The 22560-nt window shown below is 39.5% G+C and overlaps 2 protein-coding genes across 30 annotated transcripts in view; both read right to left on the reverse strand.

The window, feature by feature from the left end:
• The window catches only part of PPFIBP1 (PPFIA binding protein 1), a 656824-nt gene that overhangs the window by 416779 nt on the left and 217485 nt on the right, over positions 1 to 22560 (reverse strand). The window lies entirely within an intron of this gene.
• ABCC9 (ATP binding cassette subfamily C member 9) overlaps positions 1 to 22560 on the reverse strand; it is a 71225-nt gene that overhangs the window by 41850 nt on the left and 6815 nt on the right. For 9 of the 13 annotated variants that reach the window (XM_041397102.1, XM_041397103.1, XM_041397104.1 and 6 more), the window contains 12 exons: positions 20886 to 21051; positions 17942 to 18083; positions 17469 to 17590; positions 16344 to 16510; positions 15432 to 15674; positions 10841 to 11035; positions 8184 to 8348; positions 6502 to 6657; positions 4551 to 4685; positions 3087 to 3249; positions 2416 to 2456; positions 1198 to 1340 (listed from right to left, as the gene is read on the reverse strand). In XM_041397102.1, coding sequence (XP_041253036.1) covers positions 1198 to 1340; positions 2416 to 2456; positions 3087 to 3249; positions 4551 to 4685; positions 6502 to 6657; positions 8184 to 8348; positions 10841 to 11035; positions 15432 to 15674; positions 16344 to 16510; positions 17469 to 17590; positions 17942 to 18083; positions 20886 to 21030 — 1817 coding nt within the window. In that variant the 5' untranslated portion in view covers positions 21031 to 21051. Of the gene's footprint in view, positions 1 to 1197; positions 1341 to 2415; positions 2457 to 3086; positions 3250 to 4550; positions 4686 to 6501; positions 6658 to 8183; positions 8349 to 10840; positions 11036 to 15431; positions 15675 to 16343; positions 16511 to 17468; positions 17591 to 17941; positions 18084 to 20885; positions 21104 to 22560 lie in introns of all 13 variants that reach the window. The other 4 variants (XM_041397108.1, XM_041397107.1, XM_041397109.1 and 1 more) reach the window with 2 other exon arrangements.

The raw sequence follows: 22560 nt of genomic DNA on the forward strand, positions 1-22560 counted from the left end.
CATCTGACACTTTACTGCCAGCCAGTTTTGCACCTCTTGGGACATCTTGGCGGTGTGCAGGTCTGCATAACCATGCTATGACTGTGACCCTGTCCATACAGGCTTTCATAAACACAACACCCAAAAAGGCTGAAATTCAACTTATACCAATCTACTCCTTCAAGATTAAGTGCCCTATAGCTCATCATGAAGGAAGCTGCTCTGTTGGGCTGTTTTACAGAAATAAATATCTGGAACAGGATGCAGGGCATCCTTAAATTCTCACTTATAGCCCAATGTACTTTACGTGGAGATAGTGTTTAGCCAGTTACTCTTCCTTGCTTCAGCAGGGCTGATCTTGCTAGAGAACTTCACACCAGGCTTTTTCACCCCCTCAGTGCTGACAAGAGCCCAGAAAGTGCTAGGGAAGAGTGGTTTTGGGTGGTCAGAGTGTGAGAGTAGGAGCATCTCCCAAGGAAGGACAGTGCAGCTCTGAATCCCAACTGCCAAAGTTAGTGAAATTGTAAAAAGAATGGAACATTAGGAATCACAGAATCACAGAATGGCCTAGATTGGATGGAATCTTAAAGACCACCTCGTTCTAACCTCTCTGACTTGGGCAGGGACACCATCCACTATCCCAGCTTGCTTATAGCCCTATCCAACCTGGTCTGGAACACTTTAAGGGTTGGGGCAGCCACAGCTTTTTTGGGCAACCTGTGCCAGGGCCTCAGCACCCTCACAGGGAACAATTTCTTCCTGATATCCAATCTAAACCTTTTCTCTGTCACTGTGAAGCCATTCCCCCTTGTCCTGTCACTCCAGGCCCTTGTCAAGGGTCTCTCTCCATCTTTCCTGTGGGTTCCCTTCAGGCACTGGAAGACCACAATGAGGTCACCCCAAAACTTCTCTTCTCCAGGATGAACAATCCCAATGAACAATTTCCTCAGCCTTTCCTTTCAGCAGAGCTGCTCCATCCCTCTGATCCCCTTGGTGACCCTGCTCTGGACTGGCTCTAGCAGCTCCCTGTCCTTCCTGTGCTGTGTTTCTTTGTCTCTGTGTCATGAAGTAAAAAGGAACGGTCACTCTGATTTCTCTCACATCTTTAGCATCAGAGTCCCACCTCACAACACTCTTCCACATAAGCTGGTTGAAACAACTTTTTCTGGTGCTGAATGTGAATGTTCAGGAGTTGGAGGAAGGAGAAGAATCACTTACCTCACAATGGCCTTGACTGCAAAACGAACCACGGTGGAGAGCAGAAACAGAGGTGTGACCAAGATGTGGAACAGTGACAGGGATGCAAATGCCTGGGCAGGCTGCAGTGGTTTGTCATTGGTGTATGCATAAGTCACAAAGGTCTGTCACATCAGGGAAAGAGCATGTCAGGACAAGGACTCTTGAACAAGATGGACAAGGATAGCAAGCAAAATATTTTGCTCAGCTAAGGCTAATAACTACCTAAGTTCACTGGGAATCACGATAAACTGAAGAGAAACGTGTGTTCTGTAAAAGCGAAATAGATTTTAAATTCTTGCCAGTGACTTCAAGAGGTTTACACATTGAAGAGTGAAAATTTTCAATTTTTACAATTTTCATTGTAAAATCTGGCATTTGATTACAGCTTTGTAGTTGACTTGAGGGTTTACAGGAAACACACAACCCAGAAAAAAACCTATTAATAATATAAAAAATCTTAGGGGTTTTTTCACAGATGAAGAATTATGGTCATAAATGTTCCAATTCTTCTACACACTCAGCATACTCTGCCCCCAAAATTTGGTCTGTAAGAGCTCCTTACTGACCAGCATGGCATAGTTCCTCTAGTGCATGAGGCTGAGACTTAAACCTGGAGGACAAGCAAAATTTATTTCTCTTTAAACTGCAGAGTATCTTTTCTTGAAATTTTAATGGTGCCTCATAATGCATTTTGAAACAGGAATGAATTTTGCAGCTAAAGAAAAAGAAAAGACACTCAAAACCGCTTTCAAAAAGAGCTTTTCAAAATGGGTCTATCAATTTGCAATGATCTTTCTTTCTTTCTTTCTTTCTTTCTTTCTTTCTTTCGAAAAGACACTCAAAACCCCTTTCAAAAAGAGCTTTTCAAAATGGGTCTATCAATTTGCAATGATCTTTCTTTCTTTCTTTCTTTCTTTCTTTCTTTCTTTCTTTCTTTCTTTCACAATGTAATGATTTTTCTTTCCTATAGTAAAAAAATTATTTTTCTCTTTGGTTTTACCAATCCACCTTCTGGGAATGAAAACTTCCAGTGTCATGTTCTTCTACAGTTAGCAGGGGCACCTTAATTCATCTGTTGGTTTTATGAAGAATAGGTCCTACAATAACAATGGTGCCCTTTCTTCCTTTTTATACCCCTTCCCCCACATTCCTCTCCCTTTTTAATAAGGAAAACTGAAAAAAAAAATCATATCTTACTGCAAGAACAGCTGCTATTGGTATGGCTGCATTCATAAAAACTGGGAAAGATAAATAAAATAAGCATCAGATTATAGGAAATAAGAAAAAACAATTTTACAGTAATTGTATGACACTAAAATAATCCAGTTATTTCCAATTCAAGTAATTAAAACTCCCAAAAGAAAATTAGTCTGCAGGAAGAAATTTCCTTCCATGATAGTCAGAGATGTTAAACACACCAACAAATAAGCCATGGAATTCTCTCATTTGTCTACTCTGCTAAGCTGGGATAAAAATCATTATGTGCACAATTAATATCAAACACAACTAAAACATTACTCAACCCTTATACATTGCAGAAAACACAATTTATATGCAGAAAATATAAGCTATCTTTGCTGCTGTCAGAGCTGCCAATATTACCTGGAGCCTCTTTACTATAAAGCAGCTCCTAACCGTAATGTCACAATGAAGGTAACAGAAAACTTACTGCAAAAAAACCCCAACAATATGTATTTTATTCTTCGAACTTCTGTGTTATGTATTTATCATGCCTTTTTATTTTAATGACATTACACACAGACAAAAGTGTCACAGGCACAGCTCTATCTCTCTTTAGCTGAAGTTGGGAGGAACGTTGACATGAAAGACAGGATAATTTTCCAAGCACTAAAAACACAGTTACTTACTGGAAAGAGATGTATGAAGTGCAAAGGTTTTGAGACTGGTGAGCTCTTTCATTCTTGTTTCTTCCACACTCGTACAAAATATGTGCTCCCAGGCATACAGCTTTAATAGCTTAATGCCCTTGAGTATCTCATTGGTTTTCTTTAACCTCTCAGTAGAATAGTCCTTCATTTCAAGAGAAAACCAGGGGAAAAAAATTATAGCTGTTTGTAGTCTTAATGACAACCCTCTTTTCCCCTCACTTCTGTTGTTAAATTCATTTAAAAAAATAATTTTGTTCATTTGTGATTTTGTACAGGTGCCATACTGAGAGGAAGAATATAAAATTTCATTTTCTTTGGAGGTATTAAAATATTTACAACCACTAGAGGAAATTAAGTGACCCTTTTCTGCAAAGAAAAATAACTCAAAACATCCCAACCCTTCAAAGAGAGGGTGAAACTCTGGGAGGTGGGTTAGTACGTCCATGGTGTCCATAACAATAGACAGAAATCTAAATGGGTGTATTTGCTGATGCAAGAATCATTCCAGGATCTAGTTGTGAAAATAAGTGAGATATCAATGTATTTAGCAAAATTCCCCTCATCGGAAAACAGTAATCATGAGTTTTGGTAAAATCATAATCCAAAAGATGTTATGAGTCAGAGGAAGGCAGAATAGAGTAGTAGAAAACATTGAGATTATTTCCGAAACTATGCTAAGTCCTCTGTACAATTTTTACAGGTTACAAAAACTGGCACAACTTAACAGGACTGAAGTGTGCTGACAATTAAATCAATAATTTGCTTACTGAATATTAAGATAAAAAGGAATTCTAAATATTTGGCAATGTAAACATCAAAGGCTTATTTTAAAAGTTCAAGGGTCACAGCAATAAAGTTAAAAATTAGACAAAGGAGAAGAAAACTTTTCTAATTGGTGAACTAAATGAGGCAGAAAAATAAACTTACAGCACTGAAGAATTTAGGTATGAATATATAATAATCCAGCAGTGCCAACTGATTTTTAGAAAATACCAAAGCTTAGGCAGAGAGTAAAAAGTCTCTAGACTTTACAGAGGGAGGTTGTACACATTCTTGAATACTTTCCTGCTATAATTTATAAGTCATTTGCACTGTTTGCTAACATCCCATGAAATACAATATCTGCATGTGGGAATAACACCATTTAATGGAGTGGAATTCAGATAAAATTGTACTAGTTGCATAATACTCTTTCAATTAAAAATACTCTTTGCAGAGAAGGCAGGCCAAGGCCCACATACTTTTTTGAAATTCTCTTCTGACAAATTGTGAGGAAGGAAGAGACACTGAGCCGAAAAAAAAACAGACAGGGAGGGAGGGACAGTACAACTGATGGATGGCCTGCCCAAATGCACACAGTGGTTTTCACTAACTAGAAGAACAGAACCCAGAAACCCTGTTCTCATTTCTGGATCACAAATGTCACTGAAATAATTCACTTACAAGAGTGCTCTTCTGAGCCTCAGCCAGCTTGGTGGCTATGAAATACTGGATGGGAGCTAAGAGCACGATGACAGAGGCTCCGACCAAGGCACTTACTCCCAGCAGGTTATAGAGGAGGATCACACCCATTATTATCTGTGAAAAAAAAAAAAAAAAAAAAAAAAAAAAAAAAAAAGTAGATTTCAATATGCCAGAACCACACCAAGAGAAAAATGTTTGTTCTTCTAATAAACACTTAAATGGTTCATAGGAATCAGCTAAGCCCGTGCTTCAGGAGGTCACATTTGGAAAGTGTGGGAAATAAACCCAGAAGCCTTTATTTTTGACATGAACTAAATAGTGTTAGTGCTTGGTAGTTCTAATTCCAGACTGGGTTTCCACAAAACTAAAGGAGCACTAAAATGATGGTGCTTGTCCCAAGGCATTTTACAGAGCTCCTGACCTGAAGTCCTGTTTACACTAGAGCTCCTTACCTCACTCTGGAAGCATTCAGAGGTCTTAGGGCTGTCATGGATCACAGCTGCATTGTGTTGTACTGTCCCTGTGCAACTGCAGGCAGAGGGACATCACAGACAGCCACTGAAGCACAAAGCAGATGTGCTGGGACTGACACAAACTGAGCTTGGGCATCAATACCATGCAGCTCTGGAGGAAAATGCTGCCTTGGCCCTGGAAAGGGTTTGGGAACACTTCTTACAGAAGGTTACCTGGGAATGGCTGTGATGTGACAGTTATGATTCTGGTTCCTGAGTTAATTCAAGCTCTGCTATATAAATATTTCTATTAAAACTCCACTTTGTGATAGAGTGATGTCCTCAGTGATAAGAGGGCATACCGAATTAATTGCATATCTCATACTTTTGTCTCTTAAACAAGTCTGTCTTTAAATCTTCTTTCTTATTATACAACACCAGAAGTAAGAATTAGTGGCTTTTAACATTTTTAAAGCAATATTTAGCTTTTCAGGCTCCTGTACTGCAAATTACCATACCTAGCCACAGCAATCAGATCACCTGTTCATTTAAATTACTTTCAAAGTATTGATAGCAACACGTTCATCCACTTCACAGGATGTGAAACAGTGAAATGAAACCATATCTATTATTTCTAATTTCTATGTAGCCTTTTTTGCCTTTTTTCATAAGCTATTTCATTACACTCTAAACCCTAGCCAACAGTAGGAGTAATTACTGACTCAAAATAGATTACTGATGCAGTTTCAGGAAATTCAGCAAAACAGATCTACTATAAGAGCTGGTTCTATCCCTTTAAAAAATTCTTTAATTTCAGGGGGATCACTGACAGGTAAGGACCATGGCAAACACACCCTGAGCTAAAATTCTGAAGAGGCAACAGGAGTCCAAGCTTCATGGAAAATCAGTATGTCTCAGGTCATTTTGTCACATTGGCATTTTTGAATATTTCTTTTGAGCTAAATTATCTCACAACCTTTCCTTCCTACAGGTCTGTCTCCATTTCTTTCCCAGCACTGTTAAGAAGCAGATATGTTCAGTGACTAAGTTGCTTAGATGAGAGCTCCTCTGAGCATTGTCAGTGTTCATGTCAGTCATGGAGCAGGATTCAATTGCTGTTCGTCCTGCCACAAAACCCAGTTACAAGTGGACACTGCAGAAGCAATGCTTAGGGCTGATGCCAGGTGGCAAAATAAAAGCAATGGATTTGTGTCAGCAGTGGAAGAAATATGAGCAGGAAAAAGGATTGCAGGTCCTCATTCTTCAAGTCACAGACATGGAAATCCTGCTAAAAAATCCCTCTCTCTTCACTGGCCTTTGGAAAGACATCTTTCCAGCCATAGGGCTACCTTTCTGCTTGCTAATCTTAGTGGGAAGTGCAGGTTCTCCTCTGGATTTTGTAGCAGTGTCCCAGACATGCACTCTCCTCAGCCAGGCTGGAGGATCTCTGAAATCGGGTCCTTACTTGGATGCTCTACCTGAACAGGCATTGCCCACAGATTGGGGCACAGGAACAAGAACCACATTAATTGGTTGGTTTCTATGGCAACCAAATTATTGATTTGTCCCAGTGTCATCTCTCCCATGGACAAGTTGGATGTAGAAAGCCTCAGGATCTTATTATATATCATTGCCTGTAAGAAAGAGGAAAAAAGGAAGTTACTAAAATGATGTAATTATAAAAGAACAGTAGCAGTGGGATGTTTCAAACTGCATCATCAGCCTTTACCTAGGACAGCCCTTCTCCCAGTCTCTCACCTGAGACAAAGAGAGATGGAGACAGTGAGAGAAAGCACAAGAGAGAGAACTGATTAAAAAAAACTCCAATTCCTCTTAAAAGGTTTGTTGCTTAACGCAGACCTAAAATAGAACAAAAAATGACAACAAAATATCAAAATTTAAGGAATTAGCCAAAGAACCTTTTTAATAAACATTTGGTGACCCTGCTTTCCTGTGACACTGTCTGTCAAAGAGATCCTTGTTTCTGATAAGATAGGTAAATTCATGCTGTGAAGTTTGATCAAAGTGGGTATGTATTCCTTTGGGTTCCTCTCCATTACCTGGCCATTCCTTTCCATAAAATTTGTATGAGTTTAACAGGGTTTAAAATTAATCAGGGTTTACATCTACTGAATTTTAAAGGCAAATATTGTGAGCACAGTTTGCAGGTATGATCAAACATCAAATGCTGCAGCTCTAAGGATGTTTTAAAAATAATTTGTCTTTTTTGACCCATTTTCTTCATGAATAAAGTATATCCTGTAGAATTAATCAGAAATGCATGGTGAATTATATCATCTGCATATGCTCCTAAGAGTCCTAACTTTGGTAAGTGGGAGTCACAAAAAGGAATCACAAAAAAGAAACAACCAGGAGCTTTTTCATCCCCAAGTCTGTACCATCTATCCTGGGAGAAGGCAGAAAATATTTGAAGCAGCTCCATCAATCAGAGCAAGTACAAAAAAAAAAAAAAAGCTTCCATGCTGAGATGATATTCCCATGGTTAGTTACATCTGGCAAAATATCAGTTCCGGCTTCTGGATTGCTACTGCTGCCTGTGGAGTTTGGTCTCTGCAGAGTCCTGCTACACCCCACCATGTGCTGGGCCATGCTGGCTACAGTCCATAAACAAGGCTCTCACAGAGGGTTCAGGGATGCTGGGGTTACAGACACAGCCCTGCAGATGAATCACTCCCATCCCTTCCCACAGGGCTCTGTGCTAAAGGGCATAAATATCCAGAGTCACCACTCCCAACACATGCACGGCGTTCCCATAAAACAAGGACACTCTGCAGATGGCTCTGTCCACAGTCAGCAGAAGCAAACTCATAAGCAAATGAAACAAAGCAGATGCAGAGCCAAAATGACACTGCTGATCTTCACCTATCTCTCATTGTCTGCAAAGATGTGTTTTCATATGCATGGGGTTTTATGGGTGTTAAACTTCCAACAGGTTAGAATGATAGGATTAGTTTTTAGCCAAAGGAATTGGTGCCATCAGTTTGCCAGCATTAATTTGTGCAGTTTTCTGTATAAAAATACACCACATATCTTCTCTGAAACCATCATTTCAAGCTCAGTCTTCAGATGAAGAACGAAACAAATGAAAAGACAAAGCTAGAGCTGTTACTAGTGAATCTCCTGGCAGATCTTTTCTCACCAGTAAGGCACCCCGGAGGTTGATGCCAGTCTCTGTAGTCACATAATAGGAGGCCTGCAGGAATGTCCTCTGCAGGATAAGAGCCAGGAAGAGAAGGACTGCCAAGACATAAACATTCCTGAGGAATTCCTCTGATGAAAGGTAGGAGTTTGATGGATCCTTCACCTGAAAAGAAAGGAAAAAATTATGCTAGTTCTGTAGGAGGGATTGTATATTCCCAAGAAGCTGGAAACAAGCAAATTTAATCATTGCATTAGAATAAAACATATTGCTGGTAAAGTTATGGTAAAGTTATAGAAATCAGATTTCTCACTGACCTCTATATCAAAATCATTTGGATACAAATTCAAAACTCCACTTCTGTTCCAGAGACTGAAGATTGAGACATTTAGCAGTTCTAAAATGATTTAGTTTTAGCAGGAAAGGAGCAATAAGATCACCGTGTCTGCCCTGTCTTTAGTATCCCCATCAAATTGTGGTGATTTGCAGGATAGAAATGCTACTCAGTAGAAAATAAAGCTCATTCCACCTGCCCACAGAGATGCTGCAAGAAATTTTTTTTTATTATATGGGATTAGTTATATATGTTGCATTTGCATATTATGGAAACATTTCCTTCCACAAGTATAGTCTATGATAGCCATAAATTCTGAATAACATTAGACTATACATGCCAGTATTCCACATAAAATGAAATTTAAATGCCTCAATATGCAAGAGAAAAAAAGTCTTCTTTAAAGCCCTTTGTTTTAATTTTCTAGTTTTTGTGTTCACTGTTCTGCTCTGTTTCAGGCAGAAGAGGAAAAAAATGTACCAAAATACTCCAAGGAAGACTGTTCGTTTGGTATTTCCGACCCAGCTGGAAGCAGGATGTACTGGAATTCTTACAGGGGAAAAAAAAAAAAAGAAAAAAGAGAAGGAAAAAGCCTGTCCTACTGAAATATCCAGCCTGATTCTGAAATGAAGGATATGGGCAATATAAGAAAGAAAGCAACCTCCCCAAGATTCCTTGAAAAAAGAGTTGCTTAAGTTCATGAATGGTGAGATAAATATATTTGAAAACTTCCCTTTTAATATATTGCTGCATCTAACTTGCCCTTGTTTTCATAGTGGGGATATCATTAAGAAAATAACATTTGTTGATAGCTTTTTACAATGCATATAGAGTTCTCAGGAATTAAGGCAGAATAAACATAAGATCAAATGTATTCACATTAATTGGAACTAGGGAGAATTTAAAAGAGAAATGTTTAATAGCAAGAACAACCAAGAGAAAGTTTATCAAAATCCATAAATTAAAGGCACATGCATTCTGAAATGAATCCAAGAGAAACAATGACTGTCACTAAGCCAAGTGTTTTCAAGGTTTCCAATGATTTCAATCTTCTCTTTAGCCAGTGTTCTTTAAAAAGCCACAACTGAGGCCACCACACTGAACAGGACAAAAGATAAAGGAAGCAGACAAGGTACAGATTCCTAAATCTGAGATCCAGAAATTATTTTCAAGCTTAAATACTTTGTTTGCTCACCATGCAAAAAACCCCAACATTTTTGAAGGCACAAAAACATGCACTTTGCCTTGTAACTCTGTGGCTCAAATCCTGCATGTGCAGGTTCAAGGATGATAAAAAGCTTTATTTAATAAGCTGTACAATTAAATTCTCCTTCAGTGCAGGAAAGTCTCAAGCTAAATTGAGTCCATCAGTGAAGAAAATTAATGTCAGGAGTGAGCAGCCAAGAAAAAGATATGTGGATAGTGATGACAGTCAAATACTTTATCTGGAGAGGAAAATGCTATTCCATTACATACCTATCTGCTCATTCAGAGATAAAACACTCCAAAAACTGTATGGAGATGTTTCTCTGTCACAAGACAAATGCAGAAAAATGTCTTTGTCATTTCTTCTCTGCTGTCAGTAAAATAATTTTACCTGTATCATTTCATTAGTTACTCATAAATTCTTTTTCTTGTGATAGAAAATGTTCTGTATCAGAGGCTTGCTCAGCATTTAGATGTGATCCCTGAAAGTCCAGTCGCAGTGAAACTTGAAAGGAGCACTGATCTGGCATCTCTTGTGCACCTCTGGTATCAAGAACACCATTGAGTAAAGTGGATACTTTTCAATTTCTTAATACGTGCCAACACAGTTCATCACAGCAGCAATCAATACAATCAGCCACAAACAGGGACTGGCTACTGTCAGCTTCCCAGTATAAAAAACAGATTTGAGAGAACTCAAAACTATCAGTGAAGTATAAACTGACAAATGGACAGGAATTAAGCAAAATACCCAGGCTGGATGCATCACTGAGGTATCACAAGTGTGTGTCCTGCCTGAAACAAATAGGCACAGTTGAAGAGGAGCAGAAAAAATGGCTCCTTATTCCCAGAACTGCTGGGATGACTCCATCAAGACAGACAGCTGGGGAGCTGGGAGGAGCCTCCACGACCTGTGTTCCATTCCTACCCAAGTCTCTCACTGCTCAGGTTTATAACTTGACTGTCTCTCACAACAGAAATATTCAATTTGCTTGAGAGAAACAATGAAATAACACAGTGATGACCACAGACCTATCAAAGCATGCAGCCAGCTTTAAATACCTGATATGACTCTAAAACTACTACCAGAGCTTTTCAATGCACATTGTCAGGTTACCTTTTCTGTGGTGTTTGTATTATTGGTTGTATTCTGGAAGCCCTGGACAATACCAGAAATGCAGAGTGGCCCAGCAAAGCCCAGCAGGTCGGCCAGGTAGCGGAAGGTGCTGCTGAGCAGTATTGGCCGTCCAAAAGCACTGTACATGGCCAACCAAATGGAGGGACTCCGGTTGGGATGGTCCTCCACCTTTTTCTGAAAAACAGAAAAACAGGCACCCAGTGGAATAAGAGAAATCTCCCAGGCTTTATATGGCATTATTCCTGTCTGGTTACCCAAAAGGTTCCTGAAAGGTGGTTTGTACCCAGTGATGCAGTAAACTTGCTGTAATTATCGACAGATTTCCGACATTTTTCACAGCAAATTCCAATTCCGCCTCCCCTTGGTAATTGTGGTTTCTCACCTCTCTATCCCACCACTTTCCTCAACCTGTGAACACAGGAATGTAAGCACAGATTATCATCCTGGCAGGCAGCCATTGTCCCTTGTCACATGTGTGCTCAGGGAAAGGTCTGACCTTTCAGCCCTTTGTTCACATGGATAATCCTGGTTTCACAAGCTGTAAAGCTTCTGATTGCAGGAAAAATACACGACAATTACAAGAATGTTGTTTAATTTAATTTGTCTGGAATTTTTTCCATCTCTTGGATGCATTCCAGGATGACACACTTCAACCAATCAATGATAACTGTGCTCAAAAAATGAAAGCAGCAGACCAGGATGGGAGGTAAGATTAAATCAACCAAGGGTCCTTTCTAGCCTTCAGATCTGTGAATTTACACAGTATCACAGCTCTTGGCTAAAACACCAACCAGCAGATATGTCTTTGTGTAATCAGAAGAGTTCTGATATCCCTGAGGTCCTTTCAGTTTAACAAAGGAAGAGTTTTACTGACCAGAGCCATGCTCTGCAGCATGCTTCCCTGCACTTCAAGCAGTAGATTTTGACACTTTAAACAAGCATCTGTCATTTCTCAAGTAGCACAGATGCCTGCAAGCTGCAAGCCAAGCCAAGCTCTCTTGAGCATTCACAGAGACATTTTAAGCATAGCCAAGCAACAATCACCCCCTGCCCCAACAAGTTCACCAAAGAAAAAGTAAACATGCCTATAACCTGCCTGGCTGCCTCATGCCTTTTTTCCCCCCCTCTTTTCTCAGTTCTTCCTTTTTGTGCCATTTCCACAGTGAGATGCATTATATGCATGATGCCAAAAATGTTCAGATGGATCAGGCGGCTGCCAGATACGATGCCAGGCCAGTGCCAAGGAGCTCAGGAAGAAGAAATAAGCACCATGGGGTAAAATTAGAGCTACCATTTCAAAAGGAGTGAGAAGGAAACTGCTTCCTCTGAGGAGGGAAAGAGCACAAGGGCCTCGTGTGAGTTGTCCAGACAAAAGGGACTGAATATATGGTGTAATGGGTTTTGAGTTTGAGTGCCCTAAAAGGATTAATCACCATCCTCCAATAAATGATTAATAACTTTAACAGTTTGAGAGGAGCTAAGCTAGTTTATGAGGTAAATGGCTGCCATCTTTTGGGGGAAAAAAATTGTTATATTGTTCTGGGCATTCAATTAATAGTAAATTTATTAAACAGCAATGGTTAGTCCTTATTTCTCTAACAATTTAATAGCCATTTTCACTGTTACTGCAATTCACACATTGGCCATCACTACATGAAATCTGTTTCCTTTTCATTGGAAAAAAATTTATTAAATTATCTAATTTATTGCTAAACACTGGGTTTTCTTCTTTTTTTTTAATCAGGACCTCATCTTAGCTGAAGCATGTAACAGGATGAGTGTTATGGGCTTGCATAGAATGTTGCCGTATTAATTAACCAGTCTGGGCTGCTGTTCTCAGCTGTGCCACTTGATTTGGTTTTCCTTGTCTTTGTCAACTTCCTTTCAAATTCCCGTAATTTTCTCTACCTTGGGCACTCCACAGTTGGAATAAAGGGCAGTGAGACAGTGCTTTGTGACAAATCAAGTCACCCATAAGGTTTGCCTCCGTAAATATGGAAATCTGACTGTTCCTGTCGTTCTGGAGCTGGCAGTATAAGCCTGGTGCTGAAGGGCAATGCCCTGTCCCTGTGATTGATAGCTGGCACAATTTCATTCCTCCTTTTCTTGGCCCTAACAGCTAAGAACCATAGTGGCACATGAATAGCTGACATAGGAAACTAATGGTCCCTGACTTTAAAAATTAATTTTTCTATTAAGTGCCCAAAAGAAAAGGTTCTATTGACCATCAGGACAAATTATACAGAATTCAGGCTAGTGGGGTAAGACAAATGTAATATCAATGTGCTAATTCTATTTTTGGATATGTGATATATGATGCACTGATATGTGGTGTGAAACATCTAGCCTGCTTCTGTAGAAAGTGAAACAACAGCCAAACAACAACCAAAAGAGGATCACTTTTTTTTTTTTTTTTTTTTTTTTTTCCTGTATCTGGGGTGAGGGATGTAAATGGAATTGTGTGAGAATTGATAGTATTATTTCCATTTTCATAGCATGCAGAAGAGATAGCAAGACAATGTCATGTGAGCTATCTCAAAGGCATTTCACAATACAGAGTATTCAAGGTCGTCTTCAGCATCTTTCATTAAGGTGAGAGAAGAAAGGTTTGGGAAGGAACAGGAGTTTTCTCTCTGCAGGGCCATGGAGCACAGCCAAGATCAGCTATCTGCAGGCACAGACTGGGGTAACCCCACTTAATCCAGAGGAGGCTGTGAGGCTCTCCTCACCAGCACGAGATTAGTGTAAAATACACACTTGGCAGCAGAGACAGTGGCATGTCACTTCCTCCATACTGCAGACCACACTCCAGTCCGATGAATTTTCCTAATTCTGTGGCTGCTTTCTGGCCCACCCAGGTACAAGCCAATGCATTTCTCCACAGGAATGAACTGCAGTGAGTCCCACTGCCTGGCTCCTTGCATTTGCTCTACTACTATTTGGTTTACTTTAACTTTATCTACAAAGTACCAGTTTACTTCAAGGCTGCAGCCTGTTTTTGAATAGTAGCACAAACGTGCTAGAGGCTGTGGTAATCTCAAGGCTTTAAACAACTACAGAACACAAATATCTGTAAGGCAGCATCAGAAATGTAGGTGAGTGTAACTGCATACATAACATTTATGCAAGTGTCTATATGTGCACGACATGCACTGAGGGAAGATACACACTGAAAGTTTGTGCTCATGCACATGAGAAATACACATTTACTTTGCCTTTTGGCATCTGAACTGCATTTTTGTGCAGGCACAGACAGTAACTACAGATGTGAATGAGCTACAGAAAAATGCTGGCACCGTGCTCTACTACTATTTGGTTTAGTTTATCTACAAAGTACCAGTTTACTTCAAGGCTGCAGCCTGTTTTTGAATAGTAGCACAAACGTGCTAGAGGCTGTGGTAATCTCAAGGCTTTAAACAACTACAGAACACAAATATCTGTAAGGCAGCATCAGAAATGTAGGTGAGTGTAACTGCATACATAACATTTATGCAAGTGTCTATATGTGCACGACATGCACTGAGGGAAGATACACACTGAAAGTTTGTGCTCATGCACATGAGAAATACACATTTACTTTGCCTTTTGGCATCTGAACTGCATTTTTGTGCAGGCACAGACAGTAACTACAGATGTGAATGAGCTACAGAAAAATGCTGGCACCCAGCTGTCATGCCTTTCAAGAATGGCAGACTCAGGTCCTTGGGCTACATAGGTGCATATCCTTCTTTTGCCTCTTTAAGTAGGGTTCAGGCACCTTAAGGAGCAGGTCTAAGGGATGCACCTCTCCCAGGCTGCTGTGAAAAGCTCAGTTCCAAAAACTCAGTAGCTTTCTGCCTAATGCAGAAGGATCTTGATCTCTGATCTCTGTAATCCTCAACTGCAGAAGGAAAGAGAAGTAACCTATATCTATTAAGATATAAACAATTTTACTGATAATTGTTCCATCTCAGAAGGCACAGAAAGGAGCGTGCAGCTCCATTAGCTGCTGGGAGCAAAGAGCTGACTAAATGCATCCAGATGTTTCCCTGGAAAATCCTGCCCTACCCAGTGAGTTTTCCCAACCATGCTTTCTGTACTGGGTCGGGCTGGGATGGAGTTAATTTTCTTCATTGCACCCCGTATGGTTCTGTGTTTGGGATTGGTGACTAAATCACTAAAACACCAGTGTTTTGGCTATACTTGATGTGTGGTTTTGGCTATTTTTCTGTCTGGAGATAAAAAAGGTGAAGATGAGTGTTTCCAGCTGGAACTCTGGACAGAATGTCTTCCAGTTTCAAAAGTAGCTAAGATTTAAACAAATCTTTCACTGTTAAAATCTAGCAAGTGATCAGTCTGTTGTGGTTTTAGTTTCTAGTTGCACTCAGTTTGGCAACTCTCTCCTGCTATAAATTCACTTAAAACCAAACAGTAACTATTAGATTGGAACTTCCTATGCCAATGTTTCACCTTGGAACAAACAGTCCTAAGTTAAAAATTCCTAAAACGAGGATTTCATGAAAGCTGAAGAAATACAAAGTGATACTTTGGTTTTCTAAGGCTGAACAGTGACATGGACACCTGTTATTACCTTTTGTTCCTCATAGGCTTCTTTGAGACAGACATAATTTGTCAGTGCTCTCATTGCAATTGGGAGCTTCCCAATGGCCTTCAAGTCCACAGGTTTCTTGTGAGCAGAAATAATGAGAGCGTTCATCCACCAATAAGTTGCCTTTGAGAGCAAATTGACAAATGGCTGCAGGAACCTCACCCCCAGATCCTGCAGATCCTCTGGAGGCTTTACTTTCTGAGGGTTCATAAAAAACACATACTTCTGCAAAGGAGAAAACAGACAAACACGGGTTCAGAAATTACCTTATTGATAGTAATTTTTTAGGAAAAACTATATGTGAGACAACCACGGTCTCAAATTTGCTTTCAAAGGTAATTATATTTGCAATTTGTGTGGAAATAGGAGCATTTCCATTTTGACAGATAACTGGCAAACAATTGAGCAACATGAGATGTGGATACTGTTTTGAACCCTATCAGTACCATCTATCTCAAGCTGAACAACAGTAAAAATGAATTATTGGGAAATAATTTTATTTTAAATTCTCATGGGTAAGAACATATACTAACTTAAAGATTCACTACATAAATAGTTCATCAGCACTAACACAGCACACATTTTACAGATTGCATCCACCTATATCCTCCTCAAGTGCACAAATATGCATCTATCTACACAAATACATGTGCACTTTGTGTGGATAGATGCACACAGGCACGCACACACACCAAGCTCAGGGGATACGTCAAGGACATACATTTTAAAGAGATTTAAATCACCACTGATTTCCACAGAATTAGCCAAACCTTTATGGCTAAGCTAAACTTGGCCTAAACTTGACACAAGCCAGAGTTCCTGGGACTAAGGAGCCATCTTAACCCCCATGATGCCACTGATATTTTTCTAGATCCTGAGGAAGAAGCTACATACCCTGACTCGGATGACATTGATCTCCACGGCCATCAGCAGCCCATAGAGGATGACCATGATTCCAGTGATGCAGAAACGCAGCTGAGAAAAAGGCACCCCGTCCTGGCAGTATCTGACAAGCTTGATGGTTTTGGTGACAAAGGCCATTATCCAGTAAAGGAACAGGGCTGTAAAACAGGTGCATGTGTATAATTTAAAAATTAATTAATAAACAAGTGTAACTGCAGCATTTTAGCTTCAAGCCTTTTAGCTTGGCCTTTAACTGCAAGCCTTTTAGCATAGGCTTGATACGGTGAAGGCACAGTGATCCTCTATGTCACCAGCCACTTTTCTTTCCTGGGCCACAACCCTTCAAACAGATCCACAATGGCAGATCTTCACACAGGTACAAAAGTCCACTGAAGAGGACTTAATCTGAAGGGGAACTTTGTTCTCATAGTGAAGGAAAAGGCACACAACTTGACAAAAGTCACATTGCCTCTTAAAAAAAGCAGGGTGTATCCCAAGTGAGAATACAGATATGTACTCATTTGGAAAAAGAGTTTTTTGAATTTAGTGTTAGCCTGCATCCTGGCTGGTATCTGTCAGGGCCTTTTTCAGGTGGTTGAGCTACAGGCAATTTGGACAATATACTTGTATGGAACAATACTCTGCCACATCTGGTGCGACCATCTCCTGACTTAGAGCAGATGGAATAATCTTGGAATCAGCTGCAAAAGATGTTGAGAAAGAACAGCATCTGCACAGGAGTTTGTGGTCAGATCATTATTCAAAGTAGCCTTTTGAAACAGCCCTTTTGAATGCAGACAAGTTTTTCCTCAAAATTATCAACACTGTTAAAAAATACCTAAAAGCTTGTGATAGAAATGACACAGGCATGCAAGACTTTCTCTTTTGTAATAATTTTAAAAGTTTTGAGTGTGTACCTTAAGAAAGGTGCAATAACTCCTATGATACTACCAGTTGCAAGAGCAGCGAGTTATTCCTCTCTTTTAATATTCTCACACATTCTACTATCCTCCTCAACTTACACTAGCTGAGTTTGGCTAAAATACTGGGATTTGTAAGATAAATAAATAAGAAAAAAAAATTTGTAAGAAAAATAAATATCAGACGTAGACTTACCTAGCAGTAACTTTGGAAAGTTGGATGTTTCAATATTATGGTAATAGACTATAGATACAGTGGCAGCCACAAATCCCATTATAGCTGGTAGAAAGAGATGCAGGTGGCGAGATTTCATTTGTCTGAAAATAAATACAGTACAAATTAGTGAATTTTGTGCCTTTTTTCACCATTGTGTGAAACCATAGGTGTTCTGCTAATCTATTAAAGAGGACAAACATGAATTTCCTCGAGACAAAAACATTTTTGTCCTCATGAGTGCTTAACTTTGATCAATATTTGCTTGCCATTATAGCTTGAGAGAAGAATAAATGCTAACAACAGCTTCACCTTCATCCCATTAAAACCTAGAGAGTTCATTAAACTTTTTGGGGGAAAACCTCCTCATGCCTTACTAGCCAGCCCATCAGACATTAACACTCTTCATTAACAAATGCAATTAGCATGGTTATCCACCAAACTCTGCCACTTACGTGTCAGAAACAATCCCCTCTGCTATTTCACACACGTGCATGAACAGCAGTGTGAACGTCAGGATCCACCGCAGGTTGTGCCCAGGGAAGTGCAGCCAAGTATTGTGGTGAATTTGCACTTTGGAGCTCTGGCTTCCCCAGCCTGGGAAATGATAGCAAGGAAAGAGAAAGGTTATCTCACAGTAAGTCAGTCACTGATCTGCTTATCAGTTTTCTGGGCCACACTTACATGCAATCAATACAAACCCCCTACAGGCTATAGGGCTGTTGTTACTAAAAACATGATCCAGGAGTGTCTCAGTTGGCCCATAATTTAAACAAAACCCTGAAGACAATGAGACAACAGTTTTTCCAAATTAGAATCAAAGAAAAGTCCTTCCTGGCCAAGAAAAATGATAAGAAAACAAGAACAAAAGAAACCACCTCAAGTGGCACTCTCGGGCATCAGGGACTGACAGAGCCGAAGCAATGGCATCCTCAAGTCTTTCACAGTCACAGAAAGAATGGGAAAAATTTCCAACTGATACAAAAGTTGCATCCTCAAATGTGGCCTCAAAGAGATACATTTACTTGAAAAAAGTAACATTTATTATCTGTTTCAGGCCTGGCTGGGAGTACAGTCTGAGTGGAAGCAGAACAGTGATTTCACATCTTCTCTTTCTCAGGTGCAGCCCAGCCTCCTAGGCCTCTCCATTCCTGGCCCCTCAGAGCTCCCAACACAGCGCCAGCACTCAAATTAATCAACAAATTCAACGTGAAGCCTATTTCTCTGTCGTCACCTCAGATGTCACCTGCCCTTTACAGGCAAGATCCTCTCTGAGGCCAGCAACCCAGCAAGAGGATCTGAGGGAGGTGACAGGGTTGGGGAAGCTGAGTCCTGACCACAGGCTGGCTCTCTGTGGTGAGCCTCGGCCTCTGTCTTTTCCCACACATGTACAGAGCTGTCCTGAGTCAGTGGGCCCAAAAGTCCCTCTTACTGTAAAGCAGCTCCTGGAATTCCCTGACAGGCTTCCCAAAGCCTGTAGAGAATCCAAACAACAGCACATTTTGGGGAAGTAAAGAAACACAACAAAAGGAAACAAAACTAACTCAGTTTAAAACCCAGGATGTGCTTTTGCCACACAAGGATGCAGTGCCTAATTGTGCTTGGAGGCTCATCAGGGGACTCAGAAACACATAAACCAAAATCTAAGTGTATTGATTCTTGGAAACTGTCAGCATTTCACCATTTTATCCTTGGTTTAGACACAAAATTCTGCAACAAATTTTTCTCTCTTCTCCATAGCTATCTCAAGCATTTTCTATAGTTCTCTAAGACTTTCCTAATCTAATGTGGTTTTCTTGGACCTTGCTCCTGTCTTTGTCTCTCTCAAGATGCTTTTTATTTTTTCTTTGCCCACACATCTGCACAAACACAGCTTATCACCAAATTTCTGGCTTGGACTCCGACTCAGTCTATACCATGGACTCCAGTTGGCATCTAATGCTCTGTTCAACAACTATTTGTCCTGATAATTAGCATACAAAATAGAAAACAAATAATTACATCCTTACATAAATAGCATACAATTTAAAATGCTATATTTTTTCCTAACATTGTTATGAAATTGAGGGAATTTTCAGCAGCTGCAATACTATTTCAAAATTAATTGGCTAATACCTCTAAAAAAATTGAAGCAGCACTTAATGTTAGAGTGTTCTAAAATATTATCTCTCAGACCCTGCATTGTACTTCCAACAAACACTTCTGCAAAAAGCCCTATGCTCCAAGGATAACCTGCATCACACCTCAAAGGAAGAGCCAGCACTGAGGTAAAAATCCAGCACTGCTGGAGAGAGTTTCCATAATCCTGGGGTTTCTTTCTAGTCATTATAATTTGTTAGAATTTGTTTCTTTTTCTCTTGCTTAATTATTTATTTATTTTGTAGTCACTGGATCATGTCACAGTTAGGTACAGAGTGTCTTAGCCCACAGGTTCCTGTAGCATTTTATTCAACCACTTTGGAGTCTTTTTGCATTATGAAAGCCCTTAAATCTCATGTCCAAATACAACCTCAAATTCAAATCTTCCTTGTGAAAGAAATGCATCACCATCTACACATGCAATACCAGGAAGGTAACATGGAAGAACTGACATGGCATTTCTCATGCAGTTGTCAGGAGAATATTTATTTTCACTAATACTTTTGATGGTTATTCAAGTCTCATAATCTCCTATAATCAGTTAGAACACCACTGTTTGACGTCTCTGGAAAAGTATTAATTTATATTTATTTCTCCACTGCAAATTAACTGGGATAAAAAGACAACTGTAGGAAAAAAATATCATTAAACTACTAGCTTAGATGGGTTTTTTTACAAGACTGTGAGTTAGACCCCCTCCATTCTCCTCCATTCCTCAAGAGGGATTTATCATTTCTTATTCTTTTATTTTGTTGGGGGAAAAAAAAATCTCTATTGCTCTACTTTTGTTTAGAAATGTTGGCAAAAGAAGCAATTGTTCTATATTAAATATTTCCTACACCTGTTTTAGCCATAGATCCAATCTGAACATTTTGGATATTCTCTGTAATTCATGTAACTTCAAGGATATTCAGACCCACTGCCCTAAGTCTTCTAATATCTAAGAATAACAAAGGTTGCAATTGCCAATTTCAAATCTGAAGAAAACTTCTGCAGAGAGAAGTTCCACAGCAAATTTGGATCTGATCTTGCTGGTTCTCATACATCTCTTCATGCTAATTAGTTCAGATCTATATCTAAAATTCCCACATTTCAGGGGGTTGGCCTCACATCCTCTGGGTGAAGCCATTCTTCCTCTCTTTTTTCTGAATTCATAAATACAAAGCATCCAATGGTTTCACCAAGCCCATGCAAACATGACTGAGTATAAACACATGCTCGAGTGTTTGTGGAATGGCAGAATTCCATGGAACAACTCACCAATGAACAAAATTGGGAAGGTGATAAACAGCAGGAAGACATGAGGGACTAAGTTGAGGGCATCCACAAAGCAGACGTTCCTGAGGACACCAGCACTGATGTTGTAGGCTGAGGCATTGTCATTACCACAAAATGCAAGTCTCATCTCTCCCAGAGGGTCTGGCTACTACAGAAATGAGAGAAATGCTGACTACCAAGACTGCCAGTATTCCCTTTGGCTAAAGACAAAATAAATATAATAAGTACACAGGGAAAGAGCACACTGAAGAATCCATACAGAATAACACAATAGTATTTTTAAAATTATTTTGGGCTATGTTGAATACAAGTACATTAGAAGGCTGTGTTTATATGACATTAGTATTGTTTATATTTTGATAATATTGTTTATATTTAGCCGCATTCATTATTTAAGTACTATTATTAAATACATTATGCTATAACTTCTAGTGCTCACTATAGGCACAAACACTATGCTGCAATAGCTCTGTGAGAATATAAAGACAGAAAGTAGAATATTTGAAAAATAAGTATTTCCATTTCTCATAACAAAACCCAAATGAACGTAAGTTGACCTGTGTGTTGCTGTTTCTTTGGTGAGCTAAGACTGTCTGTACAATATCTCAAAAACTATGTTGCACTGCATTCCCAGTGAAAGCTCTGAACCTTTGGTATTTGTGATCTGGCAGCTTTGCCCTCACTGACATTTTGTATTTCTTCATTGTCACATAGAACAATGGCCAAACACAGGAGACATTACAGAAAAATCACGAACTCTTAACCTAAGTAGGTGGTACTGAAGATTGCCTAGTCAGTAAATCAGCATTTATGTTTGATCCTGAAAACCCTTAAACATGTGCTTAGACTCATCCCAGCAGTCTCTGACTTCCATTACTTCTTGTGAGATTGTCTTTGTACACCATGATAAGCTCCTGTGTTCGCGCTTGCAGAGCGTGGGCCATAGAGTGGCCCAGAGTTATGGCCAGGTTCTGGCTTAAATCAATGTGTGCATCATTTATATTTTTAGTCTTCTTTACAAGAAGATGAAACAGGACTGCAAACAAAGCCTCTCCTTGCTCATTTCTTTGCCTGAAACTTACACAGAGCAACATAGTGTTGTAGAGTAAGTTGTGGAAACTCATTTATCCACACCCTTTCCTCAAATTTTACATGCTAAAATAGAAGGAATGTATTTAATTCAGCAAAGCATCTGTCTGCAAGAACGTTGGCATTAATAGGTTTTGCAGAATCAGAACAAGATAGGGATGCAGAAAATGCATAAATGCAGTTTAAAAGCGAAAAAAAAAAAGTCAGGGACACTAGGGAGAAAAAGATTTCTTTCTTTCCTCATATAGTTATTAGTTCTGTAAGTTGTTTAAACAAGATAATCATAACAAGATAAGCATAAACTACACAGGTAATCCCTTAGAGACAGAACAAACATGCAGATCTTCACAAAAATATAGAATTCAAAGAAGCATTTTGAACCTCTGCTAAACCCTCTGTTAGCTTTTAAGCAAGTTCTTTTTTGATCTGAAAATCACAACCCATATCAAAACACATCAGAGAAGAGGAGTTTCTTTGAAAGGAGTGTGATAAATGCCCTCCCTTTCCCAAACATATCTGCAGTGTATGGCTGAGATTTACCAGAAGTTAAGAAGAACTCTCATTCAGG

The sequence above is a fragment of the Onychostruthus taczanowskii genome, unplaced genomic scaffold (assembly GCF_017590055.1).
Source record: "Onychostruthus taczanowskii isolate IOZ18803 unplaced genomic scaffold, ASM1759005v1 scaffold136, whole genome shotgun sequence".
In the NCBI taxonomy this organism is placed as follows: Eukaryota; Metazoa; Chordata; class Aves; order Passeriformes; family Passeridae; genus Onychostruthus; species Onychostruthus taczanowskii.